Source organism: Eleutherodactylus coqui, chromosome 7 (genome assembly GCF_035609145.1).
Source record: "Eleutherodactylus coqui strain aEleCoq1 chromosome 7, aEleCoq1.hap1, whole genome shotgun sequence".
Classification (NCBI taxonomy): domain Eukaryota; kingdom Metazoa; phylum Chordata; class Amphibia; order Anura; family Eleutherodactylidae; genus Eleutherodactylus; species Eleutherodactylus coqui.
The window spans coordinates 22,706,597-22,726,923 of record NC_089843.1 but is presented as its reverse complement, the minus strand read 5'-3'; the positions used below and the strand labels follow the sequence as shown (position 1 = coordinate 22,726,923).

Here is a 20,327-nt window from a genome sequence, read left to right as displayed (position 1 = left end):
GGAAAGGGTTAAGTCTCCTCTCAGCCTTCTTTTTTGCAAGCTAAACATTCCCAGATCCTTTAACAGTTCCTCATAGGACATTATTTGCAGACCGCTCACTATCTTGGTAATTCTTCTCTGAGCTTGCAGTTTGTCTATGTCTTTTTTAAATTTGGGTGCCCAAAACTGGACACAGTATTCCAGATGAGGTCTGACTAAGGAAGAGTAGAGGGAAATAATTACCTCACACAATCTAGACTCTATCCTTCTCTTAATACATCCCAGAATTGTGTTTGGCGTTTTGGCTGCTGCATCACATTGTTGACTCATGTTCAGTCTATGATCTATTAGTATACCCAAATCTTTTTCAAATGTGCTGCTACTTAGCCCAATTCCTCTGTTTCAGTATGTGCTTTTTCATTTTTCTTGCCCAGATGAAGGACTTTGCATTTCTCTTTGTTAATACCATCATGTTAATAGCTGCCCTCTATTCAAGCTTTTCTAGATCTTTTTGAATACTCTCTCTCTTTCCTCCCTAGTTTTAGCTATGCCTCCTAGCTTTTTTTCGTCTTCATTTTTGATCAGTTTCCCATCAATTCCCTCCTCCAGATCATTTATAATAATGTTGAACAACACTGGGCCTAGGACAGAGCCTTGTGGTACCCCACTTGATACATTCTACCAATTGAATGTGCAGCCATTTATGACCACTCTTTGGGTACAACCACTCAGCCAGTTGTGAATTCACCTAACAGTTGCCTTGTCAATATCCATATAGGGGTTTGGAAGAAAGTCAAGCTTTCTTACTGCCAGCATAAGAGCATCTTTTAAGTGAAAAAAAATGAATGAGTGCGATTATATCACAAGGTGTTTTGTCTGATAGGCAGTTTAGTCTAGGCAGTCTATGCTCTCTTTCGATAATTACATATTTGGAGGCAGTGTTGGGAGGAATTTTTACTATTAATTGTTTAACCCCTTAATGATGCGGCCCTTTTTTTCCAATTTTGTTTTTCCTCCCCCCTTTAAAAAAATTGTAACTCCTTTATTTATCCATTGACGTCGCTGTATGAAGGCTTGTCTCTTGCTGGGCGAGTTGTATTTTTTAATGGTGCTATTTAATGTATAATGTGCTGAAAAATGTTTAAAAAAGTGGAGTGAAATGAAAAAAAAACTGCAACAAAAATGACATGATATATTTATTCTAGGGGTCAGTACGATTACTACAATACCAAAAACTTGTATAGTTTTTTTTTTTTTACTGTACTACTCTTTTTTTAAAAGACATTTAATTTCCTCCAATTATTTTCTGCAGCTATCTTCTGCGCGCAATAACTTTTTTATTTTTTCGTCGACGTAGTTGTGCAAGGGCTCATTTTTTGCGGCATGTCCTGCAGTTTACGTTACTACCAATTCTGAATTCATACGACTTTTTGATCGCTTTTATTGGATTTTTTCTGGGAGACAGGATGATTACAAAAAGTGCATTGCTGGCATTCTTGATTTGCCCAAACGCTACTGCTAGATGTTTATGGTCTGTAAATAATTTGTAGAGACCAAACTCACAACTTTGAATGATGTCTGAGGTCACAAACAGAGAACTTTTATATTCTGCACACCAAAGCTTACTTTGTTTTGCTGCTATATATATGACAGCAGCAGAGAAATATCCTCTGTCAATGTACAAACACATTTCATATAAGCATATAAACATGATAAAGTTTATTTTTCTCCTCCCTCCAGTAGAACATCGTCTAAGTTATCTGCTGGTATACAAGCTTTTACAGCCAGCAGCAATATATCCTTTGTAGAATATCTGTCCCTTTTAACAACAGGCCATGTATTATTTAGGTGTATAAATGTGATGCAGATTCTCTAACCTGTGCTCAACTGTAAAATGGCTGTTGGTTACATTGTGCCTATATTATATTTATCTAGGTCATGTAATGCACGTGTCCAATGAAACTGCTGCCCATATACAAGATGAAGGACACATTTGGTTACATCAAACAGGTGCTGTGGCTGATGATTGGCTACATGCCAACCTCTGCAGCAGGCATTATGGAAAATTGCTCCACTGATTCACAGCTCTTGCAGAAAAGAAGCCTGCTCATCTCTTCAGACTGACATTTTTTTCTGCAGCCGGGAAGGCACTGACTTGTCTATTTAACTTGAACAGCTTTTCCCCGTATGTTACTGTTTATATACACTCTTTGCCAAAAAAAGCAAGCAACTAAAAGTGTGAGTTGTTGTTTTGCTGCAAAACTCATCATTGAGTGACATCTCAGGCAGATATGCTAATGATTATAGTTCTGGCACTATTACATAAACAGCCATGCCAACTGAGGCCTTAAAAGTTATACCCTTGGCCTATAAAAAAAAAACTCTCAGAGGTATTTGTGTGTGTTGGACCTCCTTTTCCACTTGTGGGCGTTACACATCCACATTTCTATGCCGGACGGCATCACACAAAGTCCTCTATGCAATATCAGGCTTAACCAGCATTGAACCGGAAAGGGTGAAAAGGGATGAGAGCATCCAAAGATATGGAGAACACGTTATGAGGATGAAATCAGTGTTGTTTTACAGCATATCGACTTACCACACTGTTCCAAAAAACAGACTGTTGCAGAGCAGAAATATTACATTGTTGAAAGATTAAAGCAGATTTATTTACAAGGACGCTGTTACTCCCAGATTTAACATGCTGGACTTGGTACATAATGCAACTCAAAGCCACAGTCGGGAAAAAATTATATATGAATATTATATGATGTTTGCCTATAAATTCTATTGCTCAAAAGAAAACACGTCTTATTATGCGTAGTTCCGTGCGCTTTTATATGCCTCTTGTATACTTGTGATTGTTCAATAAAGACTTTAAACTTTTTAATAGTGTGCTGTGGGAATTGTCATACTGCAGCTACTATAATAATAATTGAGGGTGGTGGAGAGAATAGGGAAGGCTCCAGTGTGGGAAATGAATAACTTCTGTGTCAGAAGAATTTTGATGTCATTAGTGGGGCCATCACTACTCCAGCAATGCGGGTGGGTTGATGAGCTGTACTTAAAGGTGGGGCCACCTCTACTACTACAGGGAGGGGGAGAGGTTGCTGATATATAACAAGTGGATGGGCACATGACACTCTCCCAGACGTGGGTGGTTTGATAAGACATGTACACGCTGTACTACTCTCTATTATTAGGGGGTAATATTTTGCTAACATTACTTCAATTTACCCAGCAGATCAGTTTTTCTATTCATTTCAGATTTGAACAAAATGATAAAACATTTTGGGAAAAACACACAACCTAAAAGTCCAGCATTGGACATCATTACTGAAAATATCTCCACCGCCACCATGGATTTTCCTCTGGTGCTCAGATAAGCTGGGATCATGGAGATCCAGACACTGCAGAACAGCAGCATGCTGAAGGTGATGTACTTGGCCTCATTAAAACTGTCCGGTAATGTTCTCACCATGAAAGCCAGAACAAAGCTAACCGCTGCCAGGAGCCCCATATATCCCAACATGGAGTAGAACCAGATAGTTGATCCTCCATTACACTGAATGATGATCTTCCCAGGATAAGACTGAGTGTCAAACTCCTGGAATGGGGGAGAAATAGACAGCCAGATAACACAGATGACAACTTGTATAGATGAACACAACAGCACTATGGTATAGGGCAGCTTCCCACTCAACCATTTTCTCCAGGGGCTTCCAGGCTTGGTGGACTTAAATGCAACACAAACCATAATAGTCTTGGCGAGAAGTGAAGAGACGGCTGCTGAGAAAAAAATCCCAAAACTGGTTTCCCGTAATCTACAAGTTATGTGACTGGGACGACCAAGAAACAAGAAGACGGAAAGGAAGCTGAGGATGATGGAGACCAGGAGGAGATAACTCAGGTTCCGGTTATTAGCTTTAACAATAGGAGTGTCCCGGTAGAGGATAAATATTCCAAATATGAAGCCAGTCAAAAGACATCCGAAGATCGAGCCACTGGAAAATGCAGAAGCCATTGTGTCATACTGGTAAGAGATGAACTCCAGGACTTTGGGCAGGCATCGGTCTCTCTTTTCATTTGGCCATTCATCACTTTGGCATTTAATACAGTTCTCAGCATCTGTAGGAATATTTCATAACATTAAATATTACATATTTATCATTGTGATAGATTGTGAGAGCTGAAGTCCTTCCATCTTGTATTTTCATAATCAGTTAATGGACAATACTAACATGATTTTGACTAACACTTACATGATGATCTCAGCATAAAGATAAAAATACTAACCTTCTGACCATGATCAATGTGCAGCTGGTATCCCGTTTACTGTACTTTGGTTTCAGGTGAAACTCAATCATAAGCAGTTTCGCCTCAGATACTGTAATCTCTAAAAATATATGAGAAATTCCAGAATGTCGAGAATACACGCACGCTGTTTTGCATAATGCCTTCATAGCTTTGAAATGGTATATAAGACTGGAGGTTCCGCAAATAAAATCAGAAACTTCTTGCACCCAGCCTGTTGCCGTGTGGCATTAATTTTCTCCAAGCCAGCTTGATACTCTGCTAAATTTGGCAATCGGTAACATATTGGAAGAAAACCTTGAGCTTTTCGCCGACAATTGAGGAGCTCTCTTGGATGGAGGACTTTGTGCGGCACCCCGGCTCCCGACCACTAAGCAGGACAAGGTGTCTAGAACTACAGATTTTTAAAACAGCGCTGTAAAGTAAGACCATTGTCTTGCTACCATTATCTGTGCTTCTAGGACTACCTTCTCCTCTGTTCGGGGGTAGGTGTGCATGCCTCTCTTCTACTATCTCAGGGCTATGAAGAACTCCAGTTGTTATGGGCAGATATGTTATTGATTGAAGATTCTTTTAATTGCTGTTGGTATAACACTGTGGATTGCACTATTGATTTAGCTGCTCGTCCATATATGGAAGAAGGCACAGGGTGGCAATATTGAGCCATCTAACGAGCTAACTGATCTCTGAAGGTGATAGCCGGGGACGCTCCATTAGAAATTGCCGAGTAGCTACGGCAAGGGGAACCTGGGTCTCCAAGTGAGGGACAGGTTACAAGAGACGGTTGTGCACCCGGGACACAGGCTCCTGGATTAATCATGGGCAATGTCCCAGGAACGGACACCTTTATCTGGAGAAAGGCCAAGACAATAGTACAGGAGAGAGAAGGGAAAGCAGCAGTAGGTAAAGGATGTAGTACGTTATTGAAGAAAGCTGGTTGTCGTAATGGCGGTTCTCTTGATCCGGCTTGCTGGAGCAACCTACAAAGTACGTATGGAGGATGGATACAAGACAACAGATTGCAGGACATGCTAAATAGTTGGCAGAACGTAAGTGAGGCAACATCACGGGAAGGCTATATGAAGAAACAGCACAAGGGCACTGTGTACTATGCACCTCCCTCAAAAGGACATAGCCCACCGCCTGTGTGCTGCAAACTGTCTGCACCACCCCTTGTTGATCATGCAGCGATTTGAACTTATTGGAATTGTGGCCAGCAGAATTCCGTATGGCGAGACACTTGCTTTGCTTGTCAAGCACCTTGCCATCGGAGATTGCCTGCGGTCCTGCCCGTGATAACAAGGTCAAGAACACGTGCAATAAAGGAAGAAAGTGCAGAACAGTTAGAAGGCGGAGGTGAGGAGCTGGGGTAGGACACAGTTAATGCTGAGGGTGCTCCCCCCCCACTCCCCTCTGCAACCCCCTGCTGACCACCGGCGACCCCCGAATCTTTTCGTCCCAGTAGTCAGTTACTCGGAAAAAGCGGTGCTCGAAAGCAAAACACCCGAACTGAGTACGCTCGCCCATCTCTAGTGATGATGTACCTTATTCCATTTTAGGTACAGACATTCTGTCTGCCTTATCTGCGTCTATTCGCTTCACACCTGAGGGAATAGTGCAGGTTGATTTTGCAGACACTTGCACAGATAAATTTTGTCAGTTAGCTGCCTTTGCCTCAGAGGACCCTGCCCTTATGGTTTGTGTCCTGACCCCAGAGGATGGGTTGCTGCTGGCAACCGTCTCAGCTACCTTGTGGGCCAGATCAAAAACTGATATTGGATCACTGAAGGTTGCACCCATGATGGTTTTCCTTAAGCCAGGCTGTCCCCCTCCACGAGTCAAACAGTACCCTCTCAGTATGCAGCAAGAAGATGCTATTGCTGTACAAGTGCATGATTTGCTTGCAATGAATGCACTAAAAGAGATAGTGTCCCGTGCCAACACTCCTCTGTTCCGGTAAAGAAAAAAAACCCCAACGGGCAATCAGACGTTTACAGGATGGTCCATGACCTCCGCGAGGTAAAGAAGGTAACGGTATTGGACATACCGGTCGTGCCCAATCCTCATACGCTTCTGGCCCAAGTCCCAAGCTCCGCCTCCTACTTCACCATCATCGATCTGTGCAACGCCTTTTTCTCAGTTCCGCTCCACCCAGATTGTCAATATTTGTTTGCTTTCACTTTCAGGGGCAAGCAGTATGCTTGGACAGTGTTGCCCCAGGGGGGGCAAAACTCTCCAAACATGTACACGCAAGCACTGCAGTCTGTATTGCAGACTTGGCAGATGCTGGAAGGCGCGGTTCTTCTACAGTATGTTGATGATCTCCTCCTCTGTGCGGAGAATCTGGAAACATGCCAGCTGGCCACCCTTTCTTTGCTAAACTTTTTGGCGGAGAACGGGTGCAAAGCTTGTAAAGACAAATTGCAGTTCTGTAAACAAAAAGTGGTCTTACTTGGACACTGTCTGTCACAAGGCATATGACACCTCACTGAGGAGCGTAAACCTGCCATCCAGAACCTGCCTCTCCCCCACTCTGTTGCAAAACCCTGAATCTTCCTGGGACTAGTATCATACTGCCGGCCCTGGATCCGCTCTGCTTCTGTTCTAATGCAACCTCTGTATGACTGTTTGTCCACTACACCTTTTTCTCTTTCCTCAGAAGCAGTGGATAACTTTTACTCTCAGAAACTGGCTATTCTCAGCTCACCTGCCCTAGGTATTCCAAACTATACCTTACCTTTCAATCTCTTCTGTACTGAACTTCTGAGTCATGCAACAGCTGTCCTCACTCAAAGACATGGGGGCCGACCCTGGCCACTTGGCTATTATTCCATGAGACTGGACCTGGTAGTCAGAGGAGCTCCCTCTTGTGTCCGAGCAGTGGCTGCTGTCCAGTCCATGGTGGATAAAGCCTTAGACATAGTCCTGGACTACCCCCTAATGGTCCAGACTCCACATGACATTCAAGGAATTTTGTCACAGGTTCATCCAAAGCATCTGTCTATTGCCAGGCACATCAGGTTACAATGTGCCCTTCTTATGCCTCCTAACATCTCTTTTAGACGCTGCACTACATTGAACCCAGCTACTCTTCTGCCAATACAGTACCCCAGTTCAAATGGGGGGAGGGGAGAGTAATAGGGCACACAGTTTGTTTTTAAATTCAATTACAACAGAAGAGGCTTTTGATGTTGAACATGAACATGATTGTGTAGCTGTAATGGAACAAGAAACAGCAGGCTTTGAAAATATAACTGAAATACCTCTTGATAACCCCGATTTTTAGTTTTTTGTAGATGGTTCCAGATACGAGGGTGAGGACGGTCGATTCCACACTGAATATGCAGTGGTCACAAAACACGGCACAATAGAAGCAAAATCTCTACCTCCGCATGTCTCAGCACAAGAAGCGGAACTAAAAGCGCTCACTGAGGCATGTAGAGTGGCAAAAGGCAAATCTGCAACCATTTACACTGACTCCCAGTATGCTTTTGGCGTAGCTCATGATTTTGGTCCTATCTAGAGGGCCAGGAGTTTCTTAACCTCTACAGGGCAGCCAATTAAAAATGGACCGGCAGCACAGGAACTCATGGAGGCATTGCTGTTACCTGACAAGGTGGCAGTAGTAAAGGTAAAAGCCCATACCGGAGCAAACACACCAGAAGCCAGAGGAAATGCCCTCGCAGATGCAGCCGCAGAAAAGGCAGCAGTGTTACCCTGGAAGAAGGAAAAGGAAGAAGAAGAAAAGGGGGTCTTGATCACGCAACGTGCAGATCCCAGTGTGGACATTACAATGGACTCTGGTACAGTTACAAAAGAGACACTTGCCCAATGTGGACATTTCAATGGACTCTGATACAGTCACAAGAAAGACACCTTTGCCCAAGTTGAACATTATAAAAACACTTTCAGCACAAGCCTGCAAGGAAGAAAAAGACAAATGGACTAAGATTGGGGCACTGGAGGACAATGATATATGGACACTTTCAGCCAGAATCTGCCTCCCCCTCACCCTGTTCCCAATGATGGCTCAGCTGATACACGGATGGACACACTTGTCTAAGACTGCTATGGTTTCTACAGTAGAAAAGTTCTGGGTCACTCCTGGGTTCTCTGTTGCTGCTGCCACCTTCGTCCAATCTTGTATGATCTGTGTCATGACCAATCCGGGACAGAAGATAAAGGTATCGCAAAAACATTTGCCCAGGCCACTCTACCCCTTTCAGAGACTGCAAATTGACTACATTCAGCTTCCCAAGGTAAGAAAGTATGAATATGTGCTGGTCTGTGTTGATTGCTTTTCAGGGTGGGCTGAGGCTTATTGGGTAACTAAGCCAACCGCTCAGGTGACAGCAAAGAAACTCATGAATGAAGTCATCTGCAGGTATGGGGTACCAGAGGTAATTGAGTTAGACAAAGGTACACATTTCACAGGACAAATAATGCAACACATCATGTCAGCTCTAGGGGTTACTCAGGCCTTCCACAGGCCCTACCACCCACAGAGTAGTGGTAAGGTGGATAGACTGAATGGCACCCTGAAGCTGAAAATTCAAAAAGCAATGAGCGAGACAGGCAAGCCTTGGACTGAATGTTTGCCTTTGGCCCTTTTCTCAGTACGATACATTCCCAACAAGAAAACAGAGTTATCTCCCTATGAGATATTATTTGGAAGCGCGCCAAACGGGTCCTGTATTTCCTGCAGCAGCTGCAAGCTCAGTATGGTAACCTTACTGACTATGTACAGTCCCTTTGTAAGCGCCTGGCAATAACACACAAGCAGGTCTTCTCTTCCATTCCAGATCCAAATTCCCTGGAAGGTACAGATGACCTAGAACCCGGAGACTGGGTGCTTATAAAGAGACACGTGAGAAGGGCACTTGAATGTAGATTTGACGAACCCTATCAGATTCTGCTAACTACCAGCACCTCGGTTAAGGTGGAAGGAAAATCCATGTGGATACGTGCCTCACACTGCAAAAAAATCACCAGTCAGCAAGACTGAAATAATGAGGTTGTTTTTGTTGTTCACTATAGAAGGGTTGTGTGCCTTCGGGGTATGGGGAATGACATCTGGGAGCGGGCTGATACTTAAAAGCAAGGCAACTAATGGAACTCTGTCTAGAAATTGGAAGTGGTCAAGTAACACACAGCAGAGAAAGCAGGGCAATTTCACCTGTCCAGCCCATACCTCCTGCCCTATGATGAATTTCACCATCAACGAAATTGAGGCGGCGTATGGGCCAGAGTAGGGGCTTAAGGCACATATGTGTGTACTGATGGGAAAAGACAATAGAGGTTTATCTGTTTCTCTAGACACAAGTCAGACTAATGTGAAAATAAAGTGTTATACCTTCACACAATCCTGTATGGCTGCAGTAGATCGGCAGTACACTTACCTCAATAAAATAAAAACCCTTGACTGCAAAGGCGATGATACAGGACAAGTTCACAACATCAGTCTAAATGAAGTATACACACTAATTAGAGATGAGTGAGCACTAAAATGCTTGGGTGCTCGTTGCTCGAGTCGAACTTTCCGTGATGCTGGAGAGCTCGAGCATTTTTGTATGACAGATGGTTCGCAAAGGTCATGACTTGTGAAACTCTGGAAAACATCCGAAAGTCATGGAAACACCACAGAAACGGATAGGGAAGGGCAGGGGCAGCATGCATGGCTGCATCTCAGGATCCCAGGTCCCAATATTAAGCCACAATGGGGGCAAGAGTCTTCCCCCCCTTCCTAACAATTCTTACTTCGGACAAACCCTCATTAGCAACGCACACCTTAGCTAAGCACCACACTACCTGCAACCAAGGACAATCACTGCCTGTGGGTGACACCACTACCTCTTCTCCTGGGTTACATGCTGCCCAACCCCCCACACGACCCTGCGTCCACAGCGCACACAAAAGTTTTCCTGCGCAGCCTTCAGCTGCCCTTATGCCACACGCTTGCTTCATAGCTACACCACCATCATGTCTATTTCTAAGTGCGTCTGCGATGATGAAGAACTGGAGGCACACACTGCAGAGGGTTGGCAGGGCCAGGCAGCGACCCTCTTTGAAAGTGTGGGTGATAGCCCACAATGCTGTTCAGAATCGATGATAAATTGACGTACGATCATCATTTCAATCCCGTGCCACCTCCGTCGCAAAATTGTCACGCGCCGCAAACGTGGGCATAAAGGGGACTCAAGTGCCAGCCCAACACTTCTACACATCTCCACAATGCAGCAATACTCTGTGTGGGATGTATGTGAGCGGGCCCAGGGTCAGGCTCGGTCCCAGCAAACACCTTGTGTGGCCCAAGGTGCCGCGAGTGACATAGCAATGGGGAATCCATGTGTCCACACACTACTCATTCTGTTTGGGTGCCGGATACCTCATCGACAATGCAAGGGGAAAGCCATCTGCACGCTGCACCCTACCCAAGTCAGTCAGTGTATTTGTGCCAGACAGGTAAAACACTGCGATGGGAAGTCTGTGTGCACCCACAGCATAGGTGAGTCCAAGGAACCCCAAGACATGAACCATGAAGAAATCAGAGTGCCCAAATATTGCAGACATTCACTGCCCCGAGGACATAGGCCTCTGCACAAATCCTCAGCAATCGTGGGCATAGAGCGGACTCCGATGCAGCTGTGAACGTCCCATTAGTGCAGTATCACTCCTCTTGTTTGGCCCAAACCAGTGCCACGGATAACTGTGGTAACATAAGAGAAAATACATGTTGGCCTCAGCCCACAATTCATGCCCTTGTCAGTCAGTGTATTTGTGACAGATAGGTAAAACACTGCGATGGGAAGACTTTGTGCACCCATAGAATAGACTGACCCCTATAACATTTCTGTAGTAAAGGTATAAGCAGACCCCAGTAACATTTCCATAGCAGAAGTATAGGCAGACCCCAGTAACATTTCTGTAGCAAAGGTATACGCAGACCCCTGCAAAATTTCTGTAGGAAAAAGTATAGGAAAACCCCTGTAACATTTCTGTAGCAAGAGTATAGGCGGACCCCTGTAACATTTCTGTAGCAAAAATATAGGCGAACCCATCAAACCATTCAGTAGAAACTGCATAGGCGGACCCCAGTAACATTTCTGTAGCAAGAGTATAGGCGGACCCCTGTAACATTTCTGTAGCAAGAATATAGGTGGACCCCAGTAACATTTCTGTAGCAAAAGTATAGGCGAACCCCTCAAACAATTCAGTAGAAACTGCATAGGCGGACCCCAGTAACATTTCTATAGCAAGAGTATAGGCAGACCTCAGTAACATTTCAATAGCAAAAGTATAGGCAGACCCCAGTAAAATTTCTGTAGCAAAAGTATAGGCAGACCCCAGTAACATTTCTATAGTAATAGTATAGGTGGACCCCTGTAACATTTCTGTAGCAAGAATATAGACGGACCCCAGTAACATTTCTGTAGCAAAAGTATAGGCGAACCCCTCAAACAATTCAGTAGAAACTGCATAGGCGGACCACAGTAACATTTCTATAGCAAAAGTATAGGCAGACCCCAGTAAAATTTCTGTAGCAAAAGTATAGGCAGACCCCAGTAACATTTCTGTAGTAATAGTATAGGCGAACCCCAGTAACATTTCTGTAGCAAGAGTATAGGCAGACCCCAGTAACATTTCTGTAGCAAAAGTATAGGCAGACCACAGTAACAATTCTGTAGCAAGAGTATAGGCGGACCCCAGTAACATTTCTGTAGCAAAAGTATAGGCAGACCACAGTAACAATTCTGTAGCAAGAGTATAGGCGGACCACAGTAACATTTCTGTAGCAAGAATATAGGCGAACTCAAGTAAAATTTCTGTAGCAAAAGTATAGGCAGACCCCAGTAACATTTCTGTAGCAAGAGTATAGACGAACCCCTCAAACCATTCAGTAGACAAGGTATAGGCAGACCCCAGCAACATTTCTATAGCAAAAGTATAGGCAGACCCCAGTAAAATTTCTGTAGCAAAAGTATAGGCAGACCCCAGTAACATTTCTGTAGTAATAGTATAGGCGAACCCCAGTAACATTTCTGTAGCAAGAGTATAGGCAGACCCCAGTAACATTTCTGTAGCAAAAGTATAGGCAGACCACAGTAACAATTCTGTAGCAAGAGTATAGGCGGACCCCAGTAACATTTCTGTAGCAAAAGTATAGGCAGACCACAGTAACAATTCTGTAGCAAGAGTATAGGCGGACCACAGTAACATTTCTGTAGCAAGAATATAGGCGAACTCAAGTAAAATTTCTGTAGCAAAAGTATAGGCAGACCCCAGTAACATTTCTGTAGCAAGAGTATAGACGAACCCCTCAAACCATTCAGTAGAAAAGGTATAGGCAGACCCCAGCAACATTTCTGTAGCAAGAGTATAGGCGGACCCCAGTAACATTTCTGTAGCAAAAGTATAGGCAGACCACAGTAACAATTCTGTAGCAAGAGTATAGGCGGACCCCAGTAACAATTCTGTAGCAAGAGTATAGGCGGACCACAGTAACATTTCTGTAGCAAAAGTATAGGCAGACCACAGTAACAATTCTGTAGCTAGAGTATAGGCGGACCACAGTAACATTTCTGTAGCAAGAATATAGGCGAACTCAAGTAAAATTTCTGTAGCAAAAGTATAGGCAGACCCCAGTAACATTTCTGTAGCAAGAGTATAGACGAACCCCTCAAACCATTCAGTAGAAAAGGTATAGGCAGACCCCAGCAACATTTCTGTAGCAAGAGTATAGGCGGACCCCAGTAACATTTCTGTAGCAAAAGTATAGGTGAACCCCTCAAACCATTCAGTAGAAACTGCATAGGCCGACCCTAGTAACATTTCTGTAGCAAAAGTATAGTCAGACCCTTGTAACATTTCTGTAGCAAGAGTGTAGTCGAACCCCTGAAACATTGGTGTACCAAGAGTATAGGCGAACGCCTGAAAAAATTGTGCTACCAAGAGTGTAGGCGGAGGCCGGAAAAATTAGTTAGATAACAGTATAGGCGAGGGCCAGAAAAATTGGTGTACCAATAGTATAAGTGCACCCCTGAAAAAGTGCTCAACTACGAGGGCAGGTGAAACCCATAAACATTTTTTAAAGATACAGCTCGTTGTTGCTTAATTGTAACAGAGCCTGGAGGCAGCCCTGTGAAAAAAATTTGTGTCTGTTAAAATATCAATACTTTTAAAACGTTGAAAAATTATAAAGAACCTTTAAACAGAGCGTTTTGGGCCTCAGAAAAATTGGCAGTTCAGCTTGATGACATGCTGTTTTAGGGGAAGGAGGAGGAGGAGGAGTCATAATATCCGAGAATTATTGACAAAGCTAATTCCCCCTTTTTTTGTGGTGATAGAGGATGCATTTTTCTCCTGTTGCAGCGGAAAGATTCATTGGTACTGCTGCTTTCCGCCAGTAGAGAAGAGAAGTCAGGGGAAATCCAGCCTTTGTTCATCTTTATGAGTGTAAGCATTTCGGCACTGGCAGTTGACAGGCGGGTACGCTTATCCATGATGATTCCCCCAGCTGCACTAAACACCCTCTCTGACAAGACACTAGCGTCAGGGCAGGCCAGCACCTCCAGAGCGTACAGTGCAAGTTCGTGCCACGTGTCCAGCTTTGACACCCAATAGTTGTATGGAGCAGAGGCATCACGGAGGACAGTGGTACAATCAGCTACGTACTCCCTCACCATCTTTTTACAGTGGTCCCTCCAACTGAGCCTTGACTGGGGAGTGGTGACACAGTCTTGCTGGGGAGCCATAAAACTGGCAAAGGCCTTGGAGAGTGTTCTACTGCCTGCGCTGGACATGCTGCCTGATCCTTGCTCCTTCCCTGCTACTTCACCCTCTGAACTGTGTCTTCTGCCACTAGCACGGTCAGAGGAGATTTTTAGCATCACTTAGTCCACCAGGGCCCTCTGGTATTGCATCACTTGTGTACCCCTTTCCTCTTCGGGAATGAGAGTTGAAAGGTTCTCCCTATACGGTGGGTCAAGAAGGGTGTACACCCAGTAATCCGTGTTGGCCAGAAAGCGTCTAAAGCTTGGGTCACAGGAAAGGCAGCCTAACATTAAGTCAGCCATGTGTGCCAGGGTACCAGTACGCAACACATCGCTGTCCTCACTAGGAAGGTGTCTTTCAGGATCTTCCTTCTCCTCTTCCTCTTAAGCCCATACACGCTGAACAGATGAGAGACAAGCAGCATGGGTACCCTCGACAGTGTAGCCAGCTGTCTCTTCCCCCTCCTCCTCCTCCCCCTCATCGTCCTCCTCCTCCTCCAAAACGTGCTGAGATATAGACATGAGGGTGGTCTGGCTATCAAGCGACATACTGTCATCCCCCGTCTCCTGTTCCAACCACAAAGCGTCGGCCTTTATGCTTAGCAGCGAACTTCTCAGCAGGCAAAGTGGTGGGATGGTTTCTGCGAATGATTGCCGCATCGCCGCTCACCATCTGGGTAGACTCTTCAAAGTTTCCGAGGACCTGGCAGATATCTGCCATTCATGCCCACTCCTCAGTAAAGAATTGTGGAGGCTGAGATTTAGGCGGAGCCTGACCGCGGAGAGTGATGGCCGCTTAGAGAGAAAGCTCCATCACAGAGGCACAGATAAAGGCACCCTACAGAAGCCCATCTACCCCAAAATGGGTAAACTAAACAGGGATAAAGGAGGAGAACAACTGGGGACCCCTCGGCAGGCTCGAGGGCAGACTGAACTGCAGAAATACCTCCAGGAACGGAGCGCTCGTTCACCCTGCTCTCCAGGCAAGATGGCGCCGGCTGCTGCTGCTGCATCAGAGGCTGAGCGGGAGGGTGAGTCCTCCTCGGAGGGTGAAGAAGGAGAGCAAATATCAAGGAGCTTTATGAAAGCCCTCATGGCTAAAGCCATGAGACCAGTCAGAGCCGACCTAGCAGAGATTAAAGAGGATATAAGGCACCTTGGTAGAAGAGTGGAAGACTTAGAGAGCTCATCGGCGGCCATTACCACGCACTCCCTAGAAGTAGCGCAAGTACTGAAAGAACAACATGCACAGTTAAATAAAACGCTCCTTATGCAAGAGGATCTGGAGAAACGCCAATGTGCGTTTTAAAGGTATTCCAGAAACCTGGGCAGCTGAGGCGCTACCAAAAGTGTTACGGGAGATTTTCTCCTCGCTGGTGGGCACAGACAGAGCGGCCTCCATGATAATAGAAAGAGCTCATAGAGCGCTGAGACCACAGCCCACAGCCTCAGACCCACCGCGCGACATCATTTGCAAATTTCTTTCCTTCCCAGACACCGCTGCTATCCTAGAGACTTGCAATATGCGGGAGCTGACTTTCAGATTTATCAAGATCTGTCAGCCACAACATTAGCCAAGCGCAGACTCCTACGCCCGCCGCTAGACGTCTTGAAAGCTAAAAATATGAGGTACGCATGGCTGTTCCCTTTCGGTCTGGGAATAACCCACAAAGGTAAAAGATACAATATATGCTCCCCTGAGGATCTCCGAAAAAACTGGCAACACCTAGACCTGGAGCCTATGGACATCCCCAACTGGTCACTCCTCCCAGAGTTCCCCACCCTTCCTGAACTCTCAGCTCCTGATGTCTGGCGCTTGGAGAGACAAACAAAATCCCAAAAAAGCAAAATAAAGAAAAGGACCAAAGAGAATGGCGAGATTGGAGATACCTGAATCGAGAATGACACCACAAAGTGGACTGTAATCATCTAACAATGTTGACAATAAGTCAGAAAAGACGTTTACCAGTTTTTATGCCACGAGTTACTGAACTCTTAAATAAGTTCTTTAATCTTGAGGGGACTACAGTACAGATTTCTGGAAGAACTCTCCCACATACTACCCTGCAAAGGGGAAAAAGTTTTATGTTGTTACCCCTTACGTTATAGGGTATCTGGGTGCCTTAACCCGATCAGGTACGGAAAAAGTTAAATCTTTGAACTCTTTATAATTGAACTGCCCCAAAACCAGACGGACGTAATCAAGAAAAGATTGTTTGCGTTCGTTCCCTCGTCTGAGGGAGACTATTGCTTTAATTACTACACATATTCTTTTTTGTGTTTTGCTTTAACCCTCTCCCCCTACCCCCCCCCCCCCCCCCCTATCCGTCTTCTCCACTAACACCTCCACCGTCTGGCCACTCCTTCCTCCTCTCTACAATAACTAACCCATATTCAATACAAAAACAGAACCCAAATAGTGGGGAACGAAAGGGACTTACTCACCAAATACATATATCGTACTTATAACCTCTGCGACACCCCCCCCCCTTTTTGTTCCTCAATACAGGTATTGCTACATTCTTTGGCTACTTCAACCAGTTCTGACTGCAATGGATATAGAAACACTTCGCTTTACGACCTTCAATGTCCGGGGCCTCAACTTACCACAGAAAAGATTTAACATTTCCCAACTTGTGAAAAAGTACAAGACTAAAATTCTTCTCTTGCAGGAGACACATTTTAAGGGAAAAAAATGCATAGCGCTGCTGGGAAAACTATTCCCCCAGTCCTTCCACAATTCACACCCCTGCTCCGCTTCCAAGGGGGTCTCCACCCTATTCCACAGATCTATTAATTTTATTCCCTCAGCTGAATATTCTGATGAGATGGGAAGGGCCCTCTTCCTAGAGGGTACAATCAATAACGTAAAAATTACAATCGCTAATATGTACGCCCCTAATGCCAACCAAACTGAGTGGCTAACTAAGCAGATCACAATCCTGAAGGAATTCGCCGTGGTCCACATAGTGGTGGGTGGAGACTGGAATGTAACACTAAACCCCCTCCTAGACTCGTCGAAGGGCAGATCCCAGGTCTCCCAGGGGCGTCTGAACAAACTAAATAAGGGCTTACATGACCTGGGCGTCGTGGATGCATGGTGGGTGTTAAACCCCTCCTCATTATACTCAAAGGTACAGTACATGTCTCATATCAGAGATTAGATTACCTATTTATTCCCTCAAGCCTTTTGCCAAAAGTAAAAAGTGCAAATCTGGACATAATCTCCATCTCAGATCACGCCCTCTCACATGTAGATATCAAAATCGGCCCAGAAGGTCCCAGGGAATGGAAATGGCACCTAAATGAGTCGCTGTTAAACTCAGATACCGAAAGGGTTAAACTCACTGACCTTCTAGAAGAATATTTCCGCATAAACATTACTGATGATGTGGACTTCCCGATGGTGTGGGAGGCCCACAAAGCCTACATGAGGGGGGCTCTCATATCCCTAGGCTCCAGAATAAAAAGGCAACAGCAGCAAGAGATTGATAGCATTCTAACACAAATAGCAAAGATGGAGCAATCATCAAAACTATCCAAACCCAAAAGATCTTGGGGGACTTGACATCCAGGCGACGAGATCATAAACGTCTTCTGGAGTCGAGGTTCAACAAGAGACACCTCTTCTTGAAGCAGACGGTGTACTTGCATGGAAATAAGGGGAGCAGATTTATGACAGCTATGCTTAAAAAATCCCGATCCCGAAACTACATAAACGCAGTTAAAAACCAGACAGGAAACTTAGCAACCTCATTCCAGGAGATAGCGAACGCCTTCCACCAATTCTACTCACAATTATACAATTTGAGAGGGCAAAAGAGTCCGACCAGTCAGACATGAAAAAGAAAATTGACCTTTTTCTGAGCACAATAAAATTACCAAAATTAGGAGAGGAGGTCTCACAGTCTTTGATGGCTCCAGTGACTAACCAGGAAGTGGAAGACCTAATTACATCCTGCCCCTCGGGCAAATCCCCTGGACCAAATGGTTATTCCTCAGCATATTACAAATCTTTCAAAACGGTCCTAGCCCCAAGATTAAGAGAACTCTTCAATGCCCTATTATATGGAGGTAATCTACCTAAGCAAGCTCAGGAAGCCCATATAACTCTTATCCAAAAAGAAAATAAGGACCCTACATTATGTGGTAATTATCGGCCAATTTCTCTGATAAACCTGGATATAAAACTATGGGCTAAACTTTTAGCTAAGAGAGTGGAAGACCTCATTTCTAACCTGATTAACAGCAAACAGGCGGGCTTCGTTAGGGGGAGAGAGGGTAAGGATAATTGCTTTAGGCTCCTTCACGCGATTAAATACGCACAATTAAAAAGATTCCAATTATATTGTAAGGAACAGACGCTGAAAAAGCGTTTGACCGTGTTAATTGGTTATAAATGAAGAGCGCTTTAGAGAACTTTAACTTCCCACCACCATTTATCTCAGCAATCTTCTCACTCTACAACAGCCCACATGCGAGACTGAGAGTTAACGGTATCCTCTCTCCCCCTTTCGACATCCGAAATGGCACCCGTCAGGGGTGTCCACTGTCTCCGACACTCTTTGTACTAGCGCTAGAACCTCTTCTACAAAAAGTAAGAACAGACCTGGAAATAAAGGGAATCATCATGGGCCCACACTCACTCTCATTAGCTGGATTCGCAGACGACATAATGTTCTTGCTCACGGAGCCTGAGAAGGGAGTGTCGAACCTAATATCACTCCTAGAAACTTTTGGGGAGATCTCGGACTTCAAGATTAACTTCGCCAAATCTAATATCTTAAGCGTTTCCATGCCAAAAGCTGGCAGTGAAGCCATAAAAACTAATTCACCATTTGTCTGGTCCGAAACCTCAATAGATTACCTAGAAGTAAAAATTACTAAGAAAGCTGAAAACCTCCTCACCGCCAACTTTCAACCACTCCTTCCCTATATCAAGAATCTGCTCCGCTCGTTCGATATGCCATACATCTCCTGGTTTGGGAAGAAGAATGTATTGAAATCATATATTCTCGGGGGCGTGGCCTAGCCAGCGGAGAGTGCAGACGTGTGGGACTTCAGCTCCTGCTACCACACCGGGAAAACCGATTTTACCGGTGCTCCTGACACCGGTCTACTCTGCCAAACATCAGCACAAGCTGCTCCGTGGGCCGAGGAATAAAACAAGCCGCTCCGGGCCTCATACAGCCAAAGAACTCTTTCGGGCCTTGTGAGCAGGAGGAAGCCGGGGACTAAATTTTCGCGCCACTCCGGAGGCGCGCGGCGGGAAGAGACGGGCGGAAGCCCCCGCGGCTACATCTACAAGCGGCACGGTCCGGCAGCCCTCAGAGGGGTTTCCTGGACAGAAGGTTTGAGGGGGGGAGGACTAGGTCGGCCGGCAGCCAGCGGCGCCGCGGCGATTAACGCTGAGGGGGAGAAAACACAGCCAGATCAGAGGGGAGGACTAAAAGCAGTTCCCCTCACCACCGGGGAGAAACTAAGGAGGCCTAAGTTTAAGCTTACCAGGCGGCGCTGCTCCGGCCCCATTGTCAGCAGGGCGACCTCTCCTCACTGCACCTCTCCTTCTCATCCTTAAAGGAGCCTCTGACATCCCTTCTGGGGAAGCCCCCATCTCTAACTGCAGAACTGCCTCCTGCTAAAGACCTGAAAGCAAGTTTTACAGTGAACCCATCTGCCTTACAGGCACTGAGAGACTCTCCCCCCTGCCTACTCCCCCCATACTGGGTCACTCATCTGCGACCCCCCCCCTCCTTCCCTTCGGCCTCCCACTACCTTGCTCTACCCCTGCTACTTAGAGCAGACACAAGGACATCAGATACCAGCTCATCTAAAAGAACATACACAGGCTCTGCCTGAATTTTTTAGGGGACCCCGGTCACGGACCCCGCGTGAACTTTGCTACACAAGCTCCCACCTGGTGCGACTGTTGCCCTGCCCAGACGCACTAGCAGAGGCCTCTCAGCCCACAGCGCGCTATTTAGATTGCGCTGTCTGCGCAGTCCAACCTTGAAACAAACCATTTCCGCCAGGATCCATTTCAGAGCGACATTGGGCAGTAGGGTCCACCTGATGAATCGAGAATAAACCACTCCAGGGGGCGGACCTCGTCGCACGAACAAGCCTAAATCAACTCCAACTCAACATGGGGAAAAACAACAGAGATAAAAGCAGCGATTCTCTGAGTACACCCCGACCAGCAAAAGGCCAGTCAGATATGCAGAAGTTTCTTAAGGAGAGATCCTCCAGATCCCCACATTCCTC

The 20,327-nt window shown here is 45.5% G+C and overlaps 1 protein-coding gene across 1 annotated transcript in view; it reads right to left on the bottom strand.

Annotated features, from left to right (window-relative positions):
* Positions 1-3,202: 3,202 nt before the first annotated feature.
* LOC136573434 (vomeronasal type-2 receptor 26-like) overlaps positions 3,203-20,327 on the bottom strand; it is a 92,765-nt gene continuing 75,640 nt past the window's right edge. The window contains exon 4 of the mRNA XM_066574724.1: positions 3,203-4,107. Within this exon, the coding sequence (XP_066430821.1) occupies positions 3,203-4,107 (905 nt within the window). The remainder of the gene's footprint in view (positions 4,108-20,327) is intronic.